Here is an 18094-nt window from a genome sequence, read left to right on the forward strand (position 1 = left end):
TTGAGAGATCTGCTCCTTCCAGGACATTCCTGGAAAGAGAAATAAAATCCAACTTCAGTAGATCAGCAGAAATAATCCAAACACATGAGTTTTATAGAGGCACAAGAAAAAGCAAGGTTTGTTGAAGTGAGCCGAAGGTCATTTTAACATTTCTACCACAAGTAGGGAGTGGAAAAGGAAGGAAGGAAAGATGCAGAGGAAACACGGGTAGGAAGGAAAACAAAGGTGAGCTGAAAGGGTGGAAGGAAAGGAGAGAGAAGTAAAAGGACAAATGACGAGGATTTAAAGTTTTGCGTTGGATAATCTGTGAAAACAGAAACAACTGACACAACACAAAAGTAGACGAAGAATAAAACCTGGGAACACACTCAAAGATGAATATGACAGGGATTTTTTTTAGACGATAAAGCCAGGGCATTCCGGTAATTAGAAAGGAATCTCTTACATGTGGCTCTCTCTGACGTCAATCCTGTACCTTCCCAGAGTTTGCTTTCTCTGCTCTGGCTCCCAGGGTGTTTAGAGTTTGGCTGCTCTTGGCATACCTCCTGGATGTGTGTGCTGCCAGAGCTTTAGGTAGGAGGTAGGGGTTTCTTAGATCAATGACAACAAACCTAGTAAAAACAAAAGTGTTTAACTATAGGGATAGTTGCTGCTTGATGAAAGAAATTACAAGATGCACAAATGATTTGAAGAAAACTAAAACATGGAGCTCTGAAACAAATGGTTGTTTGTCTCCATAAACCAAACTGGTTTGGTGTGGATGAAGCTGAATTATGGTTATCTGGGATATCATGACTGCCTTAAACTGACTAATATCTCATTTACATTGGATACCTTATTATTTAAGCACAACATCAAGAACTTACTTTTAAACATGCATGTACTGCATGGTCTACTAGTAAGCTTAAGGTTTAGCAAAACAGAAAACTCCCTGAGATTTATTTATTGCAATAGATGCATGACTTTTTTTTATCCAAGAGGACAGCTGGTAGTACAATACAGGCAATCATCTGTTATAAAGTTCAGATGAGGCTCCTTTGTGCTCTAAATGGAGCCTCCAATCCTAGGGGCAGTTACCTGCTGCAAAGTCTAAATTAAACATGGAAGGAAATAGTTACTTGGAACCAGCATAAACTATATCAACGAACCATTTATTGGAAAATGACTTAGAAATTGCTTCTCATACAAATATTGGCAATAAGCCAGTGGAAGCCATAAAATATTAGTGTAAAAACCCCAATGATGAAAGGATAAGGGAAACTTCCAGATGAAGTTTAGAACTGAGATTAGATGTCCATCTTGTGCTCATTTGACAAACTACAACCCTGATAAACAGAAAACAAAAGTTTTGGAAAAAACGTAGAATAAAAACATTACAAAGATTTGGAATTAACAGATTTGAAAATTATTTTTGATAAACCAAACAACAAATGACTTCTTAGAAAGAGGTTGAAAGGTTTTTCTCCATTGGTTGATGGGGAAATAAATGTTCAAAAAGTAAGTTCTAAATTGATGGGGATTTATCAGTCTTTAAAACATCTAAGCTATTTAGGTTAATTGGTAATGATTAAAATAATGGGTCGCGTGCATGTCAAAGGTCAATACTGGGAGAGGCTTACTTTGTTGGTTACCGTTCATTAGTAACTAGCTAGATGGAAGGTTAACATGGCGAAAACAGAAAACATTATGATGCTAAACAGCAGCTGCTATCAGCATTGTGCTGTGTGGTGTCTGAAACGGAGATAACTGATAATAAATCAGTTTGTAAACAGAAAAATTAGCTTTAGTGTGTGTGTGCCAGGCAACTGCCAGCACGTCTCACAAACCACACTGAGGGATTATTTATAATAATAGTGACTCACTTTGGGTTTAGTAAGAGTTTACAGTAGGATTACAAAGCAATCTGATGCTGAGTGGATTGTGTTGTAGTGCTGGTTATTAATATTCATACTGAGCTCTGGCGTACACTGTGTTTATTTCTACCAAGTGTCCCATTTGCACCAGCCTCTCAAATCAAAGTATTCTTGGATTGCTTGCCTGAACACAAATAAACAATACAGCCAACGCCTTGAAAAAATGGTCAGAATAAAGGTTTAATAGGACACAGTATAAAGATGTGCATGTCTTAGATGATTATAATGGCATCTAATACAAAACACAATAGGTAGGGTTGGACAATAAATCAGTAATATATCACAATAGAAACGATATCAATAGATAATACATCTGATAAACTATTAAGTAATTTCACTGAACCCTGATAGTAAACTGCAAAGCATTCTGGGGAATGTAGGCAGAAAATATGTTCAATTTTGCAAAGTTGTAGCTCTTAAAAGAGACAGTAGATCCATAGCAGATCTACTACAGTAGTTCTGGTCCAAAAATGTGACTGGTTCTACCTCAGGACTGTTAGAAACTAGTTTAAAGCTAGGAGGAAGAGCTGGAATTGTTATTAATGTTAATAATGGATATAATGTTTAAATAATCTATGTATTCTTTGATAAATCTGCTCATACTGTTCCCATTAGTGGGTTTTTGTTCCGGACTCTCACTGATAAGCAGACTGTCCTATTGTCTTCTTTCCTGACCAAATGTCTATGGGAACGGGCCAACTGTGGGGGTACTTACTTCGGGCTTATTTTATTTGTTTTTCCTCTCCATCTCTCTCTGTGCCCAGTGTAGGTTTGCCCTAGCTTCATCACAGAGTGTGTGTAGATTCATAGTTTCCATGCCATCTGATGTCAACAAACTGCTTCAACAAGACTAATCCATCTCTAAAACTCCCCTAAATCTGTAAGCAGTGCACTAAACAGAAGCTGCCAAGTTTTATAGAAGTGCTGTCCAATAAACTTAGAAAATGTATTACTAAGCTTCTTTATTTTATCTCATTGAACTGTGCTGTGCATAAAACTGACATTTATTTTGTACGTAAAACTAATTGAGGCTAAATTTGTCCTTAAAGGTGGAAATAAAAGTGAAAATAATATTACGTCAAAGTCATCTGAAATGTAAATTTGGAAACAGAAACGAGATCATCTGCAGCTATGGCACCAAAGCCCACACCTTTGCAGTCTAAAAGACAACTTATCTAATCAAAACCCCTCAAGGTCAATCTCTTCACTCCTTCCTGGTGGTAAGCAGTCCATTAAGAGCTCATCTTTCTTTTAACTGCTGGCATATTTGGGGTGGCAGTACCGGGGAGGGCTGCGCTAAGATGTCAAAACTGTCAACATGGGCCTCTGACGGAGCCTAAGCACTGCCATTACCATCATGTGAGCGGATGGGTTAATTATAAGATTTGGTTTCTAATATAGAGCCTTTCAGGGGAAGAACAGAGCCTATACCCGCTAATTAGATGTAAATCGTCTGACTTAAGTAAAACTGTAGGGATGTGGGTTGACTAAGCTCATGTTTTGTCTTTAGTAAAAAGGGAAATGAATAGTTTCCTAGAAAAAATATGTTATGAAATTTTGAGAAGGTAAGAGATAAATGGTGCAGAACAGCAGTTTTAGTCAGTATATAGCCACTTCTAGAAGCATAAAATGTTTATGTAAAAAACAGCAATAAAGTAAAGTTAATTCAGCAGCTCACACAACTACATTTGGTACAGTTTATCTCTTGCTCTTCAACAAAATATAAAATTTTCTGCACCCTTTTGAGTAGTGTACATTTCCACAGATTTAACCTCCAAAAAAAATGATTAACCTATCCCTCGCCCCTAGTTAGAAACCAACCAGCTGTTTGAATTTTTTTTAGAAAAAACATCCTATTCTACCCTCACAGTTATAAATGTTTGGCGTTTTCTATTTGGACTTTTTATGGAAACTTGTGCTGCAGTCAAATTATTTGCAATTGACTGAATTGGCAAAAAAGGCTCATCCCACAGAGACACTGATGAGATGAGAATATATGAGACGACCCTGGATTATCCAGAGAGATTTTGCAAAGAAAAGTAATCAAGGATCCCTTTCTCTGTATTTGGAAACCATGTGACATTTGGAAACAAGATGATTATGCTGTCATTTTGGTGAAAGGGTTGTGCAAAGTACTGCCACTACCAGTGACTTCAACAGATGAATTTATTTTAGGGTGTTCTTACACAACTTTGCCCAGGGTGACAATGAGCATTCATTGTAAGGTGGTGAGTGGTTTGCCTTTTTTTTTTTTATTAGTATCAATAGGGAGGCTAAACGGAACCATAAATATCTGTAATCACTTGTATTTACAGACATGGATGTAATGAGACACTGATAAGAACCCTGCTATCTGAGGTGTTAGGCTTGCCTTGAACGTGTCTGCTATCACAGCAAGTTGTTGCACAGTTGATGAAATGTTAAAATGAGTCATGCTTAACCAGCAGCAATTGAGTAAAGGAAGAACAGACCCCTCTGGAACACTTTCACATTCAGTAATGCATTGAACCCATGACTAAGCACACAACACTCACAGCCTTTGACTAAGAGATTCTAGAGTACCATTTCATGAAGTGCGAGCCATGATAGCTTCATTATTCACATAAAAGGTTAACGGAGGCTTGTAACTGTACTTGCCCCAGAAAAAACACACAGAAAAATGGATTCTCACTTTGAAATACACACACTCTGGGACACAACAAATATACACACATACAATAACTCAGTACATATAGCTGGCTCTGCATCTACATTTGTACTCTCTCTGTCTGATTACAATTAAAATAGTCACGCTTGTTTTCATGCGGTCTAAGCAAAGCAAACCCAAGGCTGAGAATGGCTCACTTGTTTGTTGTGGTCACAATGACAAAAGGGCTTTCAATAGCAAGCGCCCGTGTCAGCGGAGATGGAGAGTTGTTTCTTCTCTGGCCAGAATATTAGTAGATTAGTTCAGCATGCCATGCAGGAGCTAAGAGGTTGCAGGTTCAAATGCACCATGCTGCACGAGTCACCAAAGCACAAAGGTCAGGAGATTCAGGAAAATTTTGAGCTCATAAGCCTTGCTGATTTATTTGTTCTGGCTAAAATGATTTAACCCTTTAGGCCTCTTTTTTCTAAAAAAAAAAAAAAGTAAAATAAAATTAAAAAATCAGCTTGAAATTGGCATGCCCAATGTAAATATAATATATCTCACAAACTACTAGGTTTATTTGAATTGTAAGACATTAAAGGTAATGCCCCAGAGGTTTAAAAATCAATACTTATGTTCCTGAGTGGCAGTAGATGAATATCAAACACAAGAGAAAATAAAAAAAATAAAAAATCACCAAACAAATGCACTTTTTGATGTTTGTCCCTTTGAAAGTATGTAATTGCATTCTTAAACATCTGCTGCACCAGAGTACAGGAGCTCACCATTTGCTGTCCTAAAATGTATATTAAATCAATGAAGAATAGAAATTTGGGAGAAGCAGAAGTTGTCCATGTTAAGATATGATCTGGTGACACATCGTGTTCAGCTTAGTTTCAACAAACTCACAGAAACTATCAACTTTGACTTGGAAAGCTGCTGACAGTTTCTAACATGCTGATGTTCATGTTCTAACTCAGGTTGGTCAGGAATGGCTTCCCTCTACTGGCAAAGTGCACGGCAAAGCAGAAAAGCGTGTAGTGTAAATACGGAGTGACAGTCAGGTGTTTGAGTTGCATGGAGTCACAACACCAAAAAATCCACCTGCGAAGTCAATTCATCTCCTTGGCAACTACCAAGGTATGGAGACATAACTGTGCCATTCACAAGCCTCAAGAGGAATTCCAGCTGTTTCAAGTGGTAGCACAGATAGATAGACATAGCTATCTAGGCACGCCATGGCAGGGAATTCTGACAAGGCAGCATGGATTGTCAGAACACCATCAGGATGTTGTTTATGTACCCAGCTGTGGAGTTGGTCTTTCAGCTCTGGTCATCTAGCTTTCAGCCCCTGATTAGTTTTCAGGGGCTGTAGATAGTATTGTTTATTTCATGGCTCGTGTCCATGAATTAATATTTAACGCATTTGGAGCTGGTTATCAGTAAGGCTGAGAATATTTCCAATGTTTCTGTAATTGATGTTGCCCTCTTGAATCCCTTTGCTGTTATCTTTGAAAGCACAATCAACATTGACTCACTTAGCCAAAAAGCTAGTATCACAAAACGGTCTTTCACAGACACCACAGCAGAAACATTTAATCAAATCTACTCTTCATCTCAACCCTTAAGTTGTAATAATGTAGATGAGTTGGTATATAGCTTTCATTCTAAAATTTCAGATATCATCGATCCCAAAACAACTGAAACACTGAGTTCCTTTAAATCTAGACTCAAAACCCTGCTGTTTAGAGTTGTTATTGAAACCTAATCATGAAACATTAATCAATAATCTAATATCAAAATGTAATGCTGACTGTGCATTCTATGATTTTGTATTTTTGTGTTTCTATGATGTAAAGTATGCTGAAAGGTGCTATACAAATAAAATGTGATTGATTGATCAGTCAATAAAAGTGTCATGAGGAGGCAAAAAACACAAGCAAGTTGCACATGACTACAGGTCACATGGCCAGCCAAACTATGAAAAAAGGAACTTATATTCCCAAAACTATGGTATATCTCACCACAGTCATTACATCTAATTGCTTTTGCAACAAAATAGACATGTAAAAAATATAAAAGAAATTTGCAACCCCCTGTAAAATCTGACAATGACTCAATCCAAATAGAAATAAAATTAAAAAAGTAATTGAGTATGTTTGTATCTTTTTGGCAGTAGAGGCAACCCTGCTTCTGCTACAGACAAAGAGGGGACGAGGGCCCTTTTAGATCAGTGCCTGCAACAAAATCTCCTCTGTTCTCCAAATAGTATAAACTTGTGAGAAGAAAACACAGGAGAGAACGAATTGGCATCTATTAATAGTGTCTAAAAATAGATTGAAAGCATGAATATTTCCCAGCAATTAGTCATGAACACTGGCCATGGTGAGAGGGCAGATGAAGGCTGGCAGAGGATGGGAGCGATGGAAATGGAAGAGCAGCTCTATAGTTCATTTACAAATATATTCAACAGGAATTATGGTAACCTTTGACAAGTGGTTCACATTTGAATTTTTAGATGCTAGAGGAGGATTGGACCAAGGCTCATCTTTCTAATATCTAATATTTCTAAAACAGTGTTGATGGGAAAGTGATTAACATTTTTTTATTTTTTTTATTTTTCAGAAACATTTAGTGACATCATGACACCATGCCATGAATTTGAAGTATATTTTTTGATACACTCTACTGAGACTGCAGAAGTATCCTAAGTGTTGCTTCTCCTTTCTGCACCCACAGTGTGTCACTCAATCCAGCCTCCTGAGCGTGCATCTTTGTCAGGTCAAATAAACATTCCCACGGATGGACCAGTGTTTGCGTGTAGTGAACGGCGTGTCAGCAACTTCCATTTCCATGAGACCGAGATGCTTGCTGTGCGGCCCATCGTCATTGCACGGATGCTCATTAGTTTTAGATCCCAGTTCAATAGTGTGCAAAGGGATGGAGCTCTGCTTGGTCATCAGGGATGTGTGCCGCCAGTGGGAAAAATTTGGAATTTAAAATCTATTTTCCATTAAATTTGGAGAAAGTATTTTCATCTTTGCATTGGTCACTTGACAGAACCGTATACGACAAATCCCGATTATCACTGAGGAGTCCTGCAATTTGTTTTGTTCCACCTCATTTTTCTTCCCAGGATTAAGTCTGCTGTTTAATCCATCTGAGAGGCCACTGCCTCTGAAAGCTGGAGAAATGAGCTCACTACGTTGTGCTAATGGATGAAGGAGAAGTCTGGCAAATTACAAAGTGGGAGGACAACAAACCTAATTTTCCTGCCATTTGACTGATGACAAGTGCAACTGAACTCAGTGAGCTTGTATAGATTTTTACAGTAATTCAGGGCTTTGCACTGGACATTTTTACGTGAGCAGCAAAAAAATAAATAAAGGTGACGGACAATTACTGCTCACAATGCTGGTTTCTAACCTGGGTTCTAAAGGTCAAAGTGGCTGTGCAGGGCTTTTAGCAACACAGAGGTCTACAAAAGTAAGAGCTGAGCAAATAAAATGTCTCATTTAAAGTGGTTTTCAAAAGGCTATGCAAGAATAGAGAATAACAATGATGTATACAAAGCACCTTCAAAAAACTGCTTGGAAAGTTCATGGAACAGGATAAAAGATCAATTTGATAAAAACACAGCTTGCATCACTACTTTGGGTGATGGATACATTTTGGACTGAAACACACAATTCGGTTTAAAAGACCAACATTGATCCTCAGTGATTCTGTGTCTTCACCTCATATTCAACATTAAATTCAATACTTTTTTCATCCCCCCAATTGAAGTTGAAAATGTCAACTTCAATCATTTTTAACAGTATTTGCTTTCAAAAATTGGCTTTTACTATAGTAACTCTTCTTATACACACAGTGGGACATCACCTCTGCACCTAACATAAATATAAGTAACAGTGACTCATGGCAAAAAGGTTGGAAAGAATTGACTGGTAATAAAATTCTTGAATAGAATTTAGAACCGACTGAAACCGATGTCGGCAGCTCAAAGCTTTAGACAGAACAGATTTGAAAATTGTCTAAAATAGCCACACTGATCAGTGTACCTCAGTAAAGCACTGATGTATCGATCCATTTGAGCTACAATGATATATCCCGCAGTGAATATGGTAAATATTACTATTTCTGCAGCTGTCACATTAAGAGACATTAATTTAAGTTCCTAAGTTTGATTATGTAATGCCAACATAAAGCAAGCACTGACAATGAATAAAACTGAGGATGTGTGCAACTTCTAAGATAGCAGAAATTAATTCAATATATGTACATGGATAAAATAACCCAAGAAACAGTATGAATAGTTTTTATTGAGGAATGTTGTGCAAGAACACACAACACAACCAGAGATGCAGAACTATATCAAAGGTCTGCTTAATTCTGGGTATCAAACTAGCAAAGTAGCAAAGACAGCTCATTGCAGACATTTCTGGTAAGTGAAAGGAATATTGGTTTAGACTGAAACTCACATCACAGTATTTAACGAGCTGATTTACAGCTTTATTGCATGCCTCTATTGCAACCCTTCCTGTGGTGTCCACATATTGTCCTTTTTTTTGACTGACATATTTTTCTAAATTAAGACCGTCTGCCAGACTTTTGCTATAAATCTCCTTAGCAATATTAAATCAATGTGTTTTCCAAATTAAGCAAGGATCAAGGGATTTAAAATTGTGTGTTGTTCCTGTCTTAAAATCTCTCTGAGGGTGTGATTACACAATCAGCTGGTTTCTGTCCTTAACCCAGTCACTAAACTGTTGATAGTTTGAAACCACAAACATCATACTCTGCTTTTTTAAAAAGAACCCAACATGAAGCAGTTTATTTTAATAGGAAAATATGTCCTGCTGAGCTTACATGAATAAATCATTGGTGGTAGACCACAGAAAATTGGGTTGCCAAATATCATTAGTATCACCAAATATGGCATAAAAAGCTCAATAATTACTATATTTCATATGCCTAATAACACATGCTCTTTGAGGTTTCTGCATGTTTTTCTCTTTGCTTTGCTTTCTCCTACATGTATCACAAGAACTGATAAACCAAGTAAACTATCTTTTCTGTTTGTGCTTTTTATCTTCATTTGATTGCTTAAAGGTTCAGAGGTCTTATACAGTATAGTCTAACTTTACCTGGAACATAAACTTGGCATTTTGAGAAGAAAACACCCACCTACTTATCAGTAAAAACTCAAAATAGCACGCGTGTTTATCCCAAACTTTTAAACTCTCCCATCAGGACACTCAAATTTTGATATTCTTTAAAAGCAAAGTTTCCCACATCCTGACATTCTGGGTTCATATATATATATACAGTATATACTGTATATATATATACACATGTATATATATATATAGATATATAGATATATATATATATAATTTTTTTAAAGTTCCTCATTGCATTTATTCAAGTTAACTTTCTCATGCAAAGTTAACTTATTTATGGTTGCTTCTAAAATTTCTCATGTTTGCTTCAGACATTGTTTTTTGTTTGGGGGCTTTTTGCTGTTCAAATGGAGTACCTGTCAAACCACTAGCTGAATTTTAATTTAAGTCTGTGTTTGAGGCTTTGAAACTGCCCACAACCATAATATTGCACAAGTAAGCAACATCAGTAATAAAAAAAAAATCAGAAACAAACAACAAGAACAATACTCAAATATCTACCAAAAGATCTAATTCAGTTCTAAAGTGTTATTATACACTATTATATAGTCATTTTTACAGTGAGCAGACGTGTGATAAAAATGGCAAACATGAAAAAGTGTTAATTCCACCTTTTTTTGTTTTCAGACTCAGAAATGAAACTCATTAGTTTGAATGTCTGTAAATAAAGAACTTCTGTAAATTTTGTAAGCAGAAACATTGCTTTGATCACACTTTAATAAAATTCACAAGAGTGCAACAGCCTTAATAGGTTGAAATATAAAGAATAATAAAGCAGTTTTATTTTCTGTCTAGGAAATAAAACAAACTAGACAGAAAAGTATTGAATGCAGTGGTGCCATTGGTTCACACAAAGAAAATCTACCAATAGCAAAGCTGACTGGATTTTTGAGAGAGCCCTGAGAAAACACCTGTTTCTGTGTAAGCTGGAAGCAGATACTAGGGGCTGATCTTCAGCTTTGAAACAAGCAAGCTGAAGAACAAGAAACCATTAAAATCTGCTAGGCTAACGACAAGAAAAGGATGCAGGTATGGATGGTACAAATAGAAGAAAGAGCAGAATCAAAGCTTGAAAGATATCATGAAGATATTATGAGGTTTCTGCATGGAGATGAGTAACATGCAGTTAGATTCATTCTCTCTTTGCTGACAGCATGCCGGGCTGAATCTGATAAGGTCATGACTTCTACACAAGTTTTAAACCAAAACAACCTTCAGAGGGCATAATGCGATTCTGTAACAGTCCCACACTGTTATGAAATATTTTAATCCAGCTTTTATCTTTTTTCTGTTGCTTAACTCTGATCATGCTACAAAAGAAAAAAAAAACGAATGGTGCTTTTCAATTAGGAAACCCCTAAAATGTTATTTTTTGATCATGACCTATTTCTCATTATTTTCAGACCCTAAATCATATCTATTCCTCTGAGATAAACTTCAATTCTATCCGTGAACTTGATTTATTTACACAAACATCAAATTTAAAAACATTTTTGTTGCTACAGTTTGTGTAGAAATTACTTTTCTTGACACGCAACCAGCATGAGATACCAGCTGTAGTAAACCCAGCGGCTCCAAGGGGCATTTATGCATTCTAGCACAGTGTGGCACGCAGGGGGAGTTTAAAGGTCTCAGTTTGAAGCCATGAACTCGGATTAAGCCTGCAAAAGTTCATTCTGGCCTCAGAGATTCATGTTGTACTGAGCCCTTCCCTGCAGAGATTGTGTAACTGCAGTGAACTTTTGATTTTATTTGGTTTATAGAAGCAGAAGGATTACACCCTCTGAGCCCCACCTGACCAGGCTCTTTCTCTTCTTCACTGTCCCGTGATCAACCCCATCGGCTGGCTGAAACCTCCTAGCCAGATGGGGAAATGCAGGAATGAAGTGATTTTCGTTTTTGTTTAACTTTACCACTGAGGTTTGACAAAATGAGAATTTTGAAGCGAGACAAAAGATGTGAATACTTATATGTTTAACTTTAATCCCATTATATGACGACATGTGAAAGAAGGTGCTAAACATACAACACTGTGTGTCACCCTGAACACGTCTTCCTTTCCATCCAACATGGTGGCACCATAATGTTGTGAGGATGCTTTTTTTTAGTAGAGAGTTGATAGCAAAATGGATGGAGCTCAATAAGGGGCAATTCTGGAAGAAAACAATTTAAACCAAAGCATATTTATGTGCTAAAATGTCCCAATAACAGTTCAAAACTAAATCCAATTGAAAATCTCTGGCAACACATGAGAACTGGCAATCATTTCCAATCTATTTTTCAAAGACAATAGGCAAATCTTTAGTCTCTAGATATGGGAAGATGGAAGGTGGTAGCAGTATACTCAAAATACTCTGTTGTCATTTCAGTGAAAGGTGGTTCTAAAGGTATTGACTCAGAGAGGGTGAATGCAAACATGTGCAACATTTTTCACATTTTTATTCATAAAAAAACATTGAAAACATTCAGCCTTTTTCTTTCACTTTTAGTAATTAAGAACTGATTACCACAATAAATCTCAATACAACACATGAAAGTGTGTTGTGTTTTTATGTGACAAAACATGAAAAGTTTCAAGGGTTATGAATATTTTAGCAAGGCACTGAAAGTATTCAAAGTCTTTCTTCACTTGCACATAGCATTGACTGTTGTGGTACAAAATAGTGTCAAGAAAGATAGATCGCCATACTGATTTCAATAAAATGCAGGAACAAGAAGCCATACAATTATAAAAATGCCAACTAGAGAATATTTTACAATTACTTATGACAAAGAAGGTTTTTGTTTTTTTTAACTGCAAATGTTTCAGTTCTGAGTTTTACTTCCCGAAGAAGCTTTCAATGCCTCATAAATTTCTCCAAAGACCCCGCTGCACAGTTTCGTCTAACAATGCAGTTACTTGAGTGGAATCTTCTGGAAAATTGTGGAAAGGAAAACAATGATGAAGCAGTAATCTAATTTAACCACAGCAGCTTCCATTGTTCTCTCAGAAAGGCCTCTTTTTGGTCTGAATCAACTCCTTCCAATCCATCTCTCCACTGAGGAATAATTGCTGTACCAAGAATGAATGTGAATGATAATATTTATGCCATACTCCAACACAGATAGGAGAAAGTGATTTGTACAGCTCGAGCTATTTGGGGGTGGGGGACTCACAAAAAAGCAGTGACTGTGTAGAGTAGAGAGAATCCAGCAGTGTTACATTTTACTTTAAATTCTTAATTTCTTCCTAATGTTCTCCTCTCAACTTCATTTTGCCTTTCACCTCTATCGTCTTCAATCATTCTTACCTCCAGCTTTTAAGACATTCAGAGTAAAACCTCTCATTTAACATCCTGCGTTTTCCTCGTTTGCCTGGCCTTTATGAATGAGGAGCCTTCAGTGTGGGCCAGCAGGTGTTAAACTTCCTTTTGAAGATTATGCTACACTTTCCAGACATTAACTGCTCTCCTTTAATCTACCACCACAGGCTTTTGATAGCTCCCGCCGTGAATTATTATAGCTACTGATTGAAACTGGGAGCTGAGAGGGACAGAGAAGAGTGTGGGAAGGTCAAGTGAAAAAAAAAATTAAAGCTTCAGCTTTTAAGCAGCAGACATGGTGCTTAAAGGAGCAGTATTATGTATTTTTCAGGCACATAGTGCCATTTTATAGCACAATCGAATAGATATGTTACCTTGAGCTTTTAGAAAAATGCTGTTTATATCAAACATGACTTGACTTCAGCACATCATCACAATTCTCATTATGCCACTTACAACAATTATTAAGTCAGTTTTCTATTTAACACCATAATTTCTGAATTTATATCAAGTATGTAGAAACAATGTTTTCTCTCAGTCAAGCTCTGAATGAATTAAGCATTGATAACTTGATTACATAAACAATTCATGTAAATTATATGATGCTAATTAGCAACATTAGGGACATAAGGAACAACACTCTAAAATGAATTGCTAGTCTGAACTATGTAGATTATTTAATTGATGTGGCTATTCCTCAAACAGAACATTCAATTTGAACTATTACATACGGTTAGGAGCATGCCATGCTTTTTCCATATGACTGTATTTGAAGTTCAACTCCACAGTCCCAGGTGGCTCTAGTTTCCAGCAAGAAATTGTCTCGTAATAACACTTAGGATATATGCACAATTGTAAATTCTACAATTTTAATACATATATCACAATTTTTTATTGCATTGCCTAATGTCACAAAAATGCATTTAACCAAAAACTACAACCAGATTTTTTTCACATGTTGGCGTTTTTGATATACTAATAGAAGAAGACATCAATAAAGCTCTGATTATGACATTTTCCTGAGTTTATTTGCCAAAATATTCCCCACAAGTGCATTCCGTCCTGTGTCACATTCCTGCAACTTTTGGATGCACTTACTCCAACACCATCTGAATCAAAAAGCTGAATCACCTCTTTGGCATATCAGCAAGTTTTGCCAAGACCTAGTCATTTGGTTCAGGTGTTTTGAAGTAGGAATGGATCCAAAAGTTGCTGAACAGTGGCACCCGAGGACTGGAGTTACTCAACTTTTCTTTATAAAACACATGTATTTCTTTGTATGGGAGGCACAAATTTCAACTAGGATTTGTGGCCTATATACACCACCAACAGGTTTGATGCCAATTCATTGCATTCGCTCTAAATGTAGTTAAAAGAATGGGCAATCATATTCCAGGTGACACATGATCACATCATGAATCTCTCAGTACAGATTCTGGTTCATAAAGGACACCTTGTGGAGTTTTTCATCATGTGAAGAAAGGACGTTAAAAACTCAGCTATGAAAGTGTGTGTGATTTATTTCTTAGTACTGTTGACAATTCTAGGTAGTCTGCCACTATTATATATTATGCCCCTAAAAAGGTTGGAGCAATGTATTTAGAGCTAGAGTGTACAAGGACTTACTGAAGTCCTTAAAATGCAAAGACACAAAAGAAACACCCATAAAACCCAACAGTACTTTATTTGGGTGAGACAAGTTCTGAACTGAGGCCTCCAGCAAGCTCTAATACAGAAAGTCACTCTGCATGAGCTCCTCACTGACAAAGTTTCCCCACTCAGGCAGGACAGGACAGCGATTATTGCTGCTGGAGAAAGGAGATGAGCCAATGACGGCAGAGGACAGAAGGGCAGGGGTCTTATGGGGAAGAGTCTTTCTGTTTTGTTTTACTGCTGCCTCCAGGGGTATAAACCCTTCTCCAAAATACCAAGAAGCATGACAACATGGTAGCAACTGCCACCCAAGTTTAGATCAGACAAAAGGGCTCTTCAGTGCTATGACATGGTGGTTTTGGAAAAGGAAATTATGATCTGTTAAATGTGGAAAAACGGCTTAGTAATACTGCTCAGACTAAAAGGCGACAAGGAGAAAATGAGCCACTAACTGGAAGGAAAACTGAGAAATGAGAGCTTCTTTCCCAATTTTCAAGCTACCAAAATAGAACAGAGGGTTTAGAGGTTTATGATCAACATAAAGGTTAAGCAAAACTTAAACTTTTTTTTTCACTTCTTGAAAGGCAGAGGCCTCTTAAAGTAATGGCAGATGTTCTTTTTTGTGGAAACTGCCCTCTTATTTCTATAAAACATAACATCAAAAGTTAAATCTACACTAGTTACATCAGTTGTGAGAATTGTGCAAAGGCAAAGCATGGAAGTGATCAGTACAGGGAGGGAAATGAAAAGAGGAAAATATGGCCACATCGTCGTTCTGCTTATGTAACATGATGTATTCAAGAAATAAATTAGAGGAACATAATGACAGGAATTGAAGATATCTTTGCCCTGTGCCAGCATCCTCTGACGCAAATGCTTTAAACTCTGACAGCATGCCTCCCAGCACAGTGCAAGTGAAAAAAAAGTTGGTGTAAGCAACCTAAACTGTGCTATGCAAGGACTATTAGTGGACCAACAATTAAGAAACAGCTGAGGCATCTGGAGAACTGTTAACACAAAAACAGCAACATGTACAAAACAGCAGTAACTCTGTCCTACTTTAAACACTATTTGATAATTATACTTCTGCTTCATTAAAACAGTCACAAAAAAAAAGTGGAAAAGCTAAACCAAAGGTTCAAAACGAAAGCATCAACACTGGCTCTGCAAATTATGATTGAATTGCTGATGCTATCAAAATCTGTCATGCAAAATTCCACCCATTCGTAAAATGCACGCACTTTCGAGTCACAGACAATAACTTATAGGTAAAAACTAAACTAAAATAAAATAAAAATAAACAGTAGATCTTACCTTGGCGACTGTGAGAGTTCATTGTTGATCGATGCACCTTTAGTGGATGTAGCGATCGTCATTTTCTACCCATTGCAGAGGAGACTTCTCGGGACTGCCAAACTGTGAGCAGAAAAACAGGGCAGTGTTTTAGACATTTTCACCTATATTTGTTTGTTGATACACTGTGACAGAATTTTTAATAAATAGTACAGCTATAAAACGTAAATTGCAAGCCTGTTCTATTTATTAAGCAAATGTAGTTTCATTTTAAAACATCTGGGTTTACTAAAAGTCAGAGTTTGTTATTCTAGCACTTAATTCTGCACTGGCTGTACCACACCCAATAGAAAAAAAGTTTGGCCAAGAAAAGTCTAACATCCACATGAACAAAATAATTATACATTTATGCATGTTCCTGTTGAAGCTGTTTTAATCACCAACAAATTACAAAGTAGGATTTATAAAATGTTATGGATTCTGCATCAATTGCATAACCAATAAAGCTTCAGAGGTCAGCTTAGGAGGTCAATGCAGAACTAAAAGGCTCTTATGTGCAGTGGATCGTGTAATTAAATCTATAAACAGGCTTCCTGAAGCCTTAGACATCTAATGTTTCAAAATCCCTGTCCAAAAAGATGAACAAACGTTTTCATTGAAAACAGACACACAGCCACATGATTCTAATTCACTTACAGTATATCAAAGAATCTAAAAGTTCAACAGAAATATGACTAACATCATTCAAATAGAATTTTGTTATTGAATCATTCCTGCATATTTCTCAGTATATCATCAGTTTGAGAAATAATCTGAGACTTTGAATGAACTTGCATTCTTTTTTCACATCATCTTACATTTCTTCATATTTTTCTTCCAAGGAGCCAGACTTTGTTTTATTTAAAGTGGTCTTAACAGTTCTCCAGAAAGCTCTTCACAGGATTTCATTTTGATGCTCTTTTGCTTATATTTATTCTAGTTCTTGAGGATTTTGGAGGCAACTGATTATTTAACCACTTGGTTTTCTTTGCTATAGAAAGCATACCCTGAACACATTTTAAGTTAACCCTTTATAGAGCAAATAATGTTATTACCAATGGTGTCCTCTCCTTTCTTTCCCCATTCTTATACTTTAGAAAATGCTGCAGGCTCAGAGCTTACTGTTTGTCCTTTTCATGTTGCAGCAGATTGCAGCTCATGTTTGCTGATGCATATAGCAGGAAAAGTTAGTGTTTGGGGATTTATTCTTTCATTTCAGAATTTATTTCTTTGGAAGTTTGCATAGAGTACACTGTATACAAATATCACTGTTGGCCCGTAAAGCAGCAGAGAAAAACAAGCTTTGTCAGAGGACTATTCATCACAACTATTTCAAAATTATATTCAACAGGCCCAAAATGTCAGGGGGTTATGTTTACTGTGAGTTATGGTTAATTAATCATAATCGCTGTTTAACTGTATGAATTCAGACTGGGTGTTTGATTAAGCACTCACTGTTTGTACAAAACATTTATCAGGCTAACCACAAGACTATGAGCTGCATGAAAACAGATTTTAGCAGTTTGTGGCTGAGAATCTCCCATGTGTAGCTGAGCACTAAGTACTGAGTTTCCGTCTTGACGAAATGTTCTTTCAATCCAGTGATCAGTTACCATTGAGGCATTTTTTTTCTCCAGGGCATGTCATTACAAAGATAAGAAACAATCTAGAATCAGGTTGAAACAAGGTGAATCTGGTACTATAGAGATGTAAAAGCACATATTCGCCCCAGCCATATCTTTTTTTTTTAACATGGAGTAAACCTTTTAGTGGGAGATTGAGGAAGCAAAGATCTGGATATGAGCAACTGGAGCGCTGTACCAGGTTCCTAAAGTAGGGATGAGCTTACTTTTATTTGATTTATTTAAAAAAGGGACAATACATGAACTGCAAGAGGAAAGATGAACTGTACCAGATTGAAGCTCTGGTGATAATTTATATCTGTATTAATTGGATAAATAACTTTTTACCACCTGATATTTTCACTTAACTGAATTTGACAGTATTAAATCATAACTAGACTAAATAAGCATATTTTTAAGTAGATCTGAGTTTGGCTACATGCTTGAGTTGCGCTCCAGT

The 18094-nt window shown here is 36.7% G+C and overlaps 1 protein-coding gene across 4 annotated transcripts in view; it reads right to left on the minus strand.

Moving 5' to 3' along the window:
• hdac4 (histone deacetylase 4) overlaps positions 1-18094 on the minus strand; it is a 123165-nt gene that overhangs the window by 97532 nt on the left and 7539 nt on the right. For all 4 annotated transcript variants that reach the window (XM_028022588.1, XM_028022589.1, XM_028022590.1 and 1 more), the window contains exon 2: positions 15995-16096. In XM_028022588.1, coding sequence (XP_027878389.1) covers positions 15995-16016 — 22 coding nt within the window. In that variant the 5' untranslated portion in view covers positions 16017-16096. The remainder of the gene's footprint in view (positions 1-15994; positions 16097-18094) is intronic.

This window comes from Xiphophorus couchianus, chromosome 7 (genome assembly GCF_001444195.1).
Source record: "Xiphophorus couchianus chromosome 7, X_couchianus-1.0, whole genome shotgun sequence".
In the NCBI taxonomy this organism is placed as follows: Eukaryota; Metazoa; Chordata; class Actinopteri; order Cyprinodontiformes; family Poeciliidae; genus Xiphophorus; species Xiphophorus couchianus.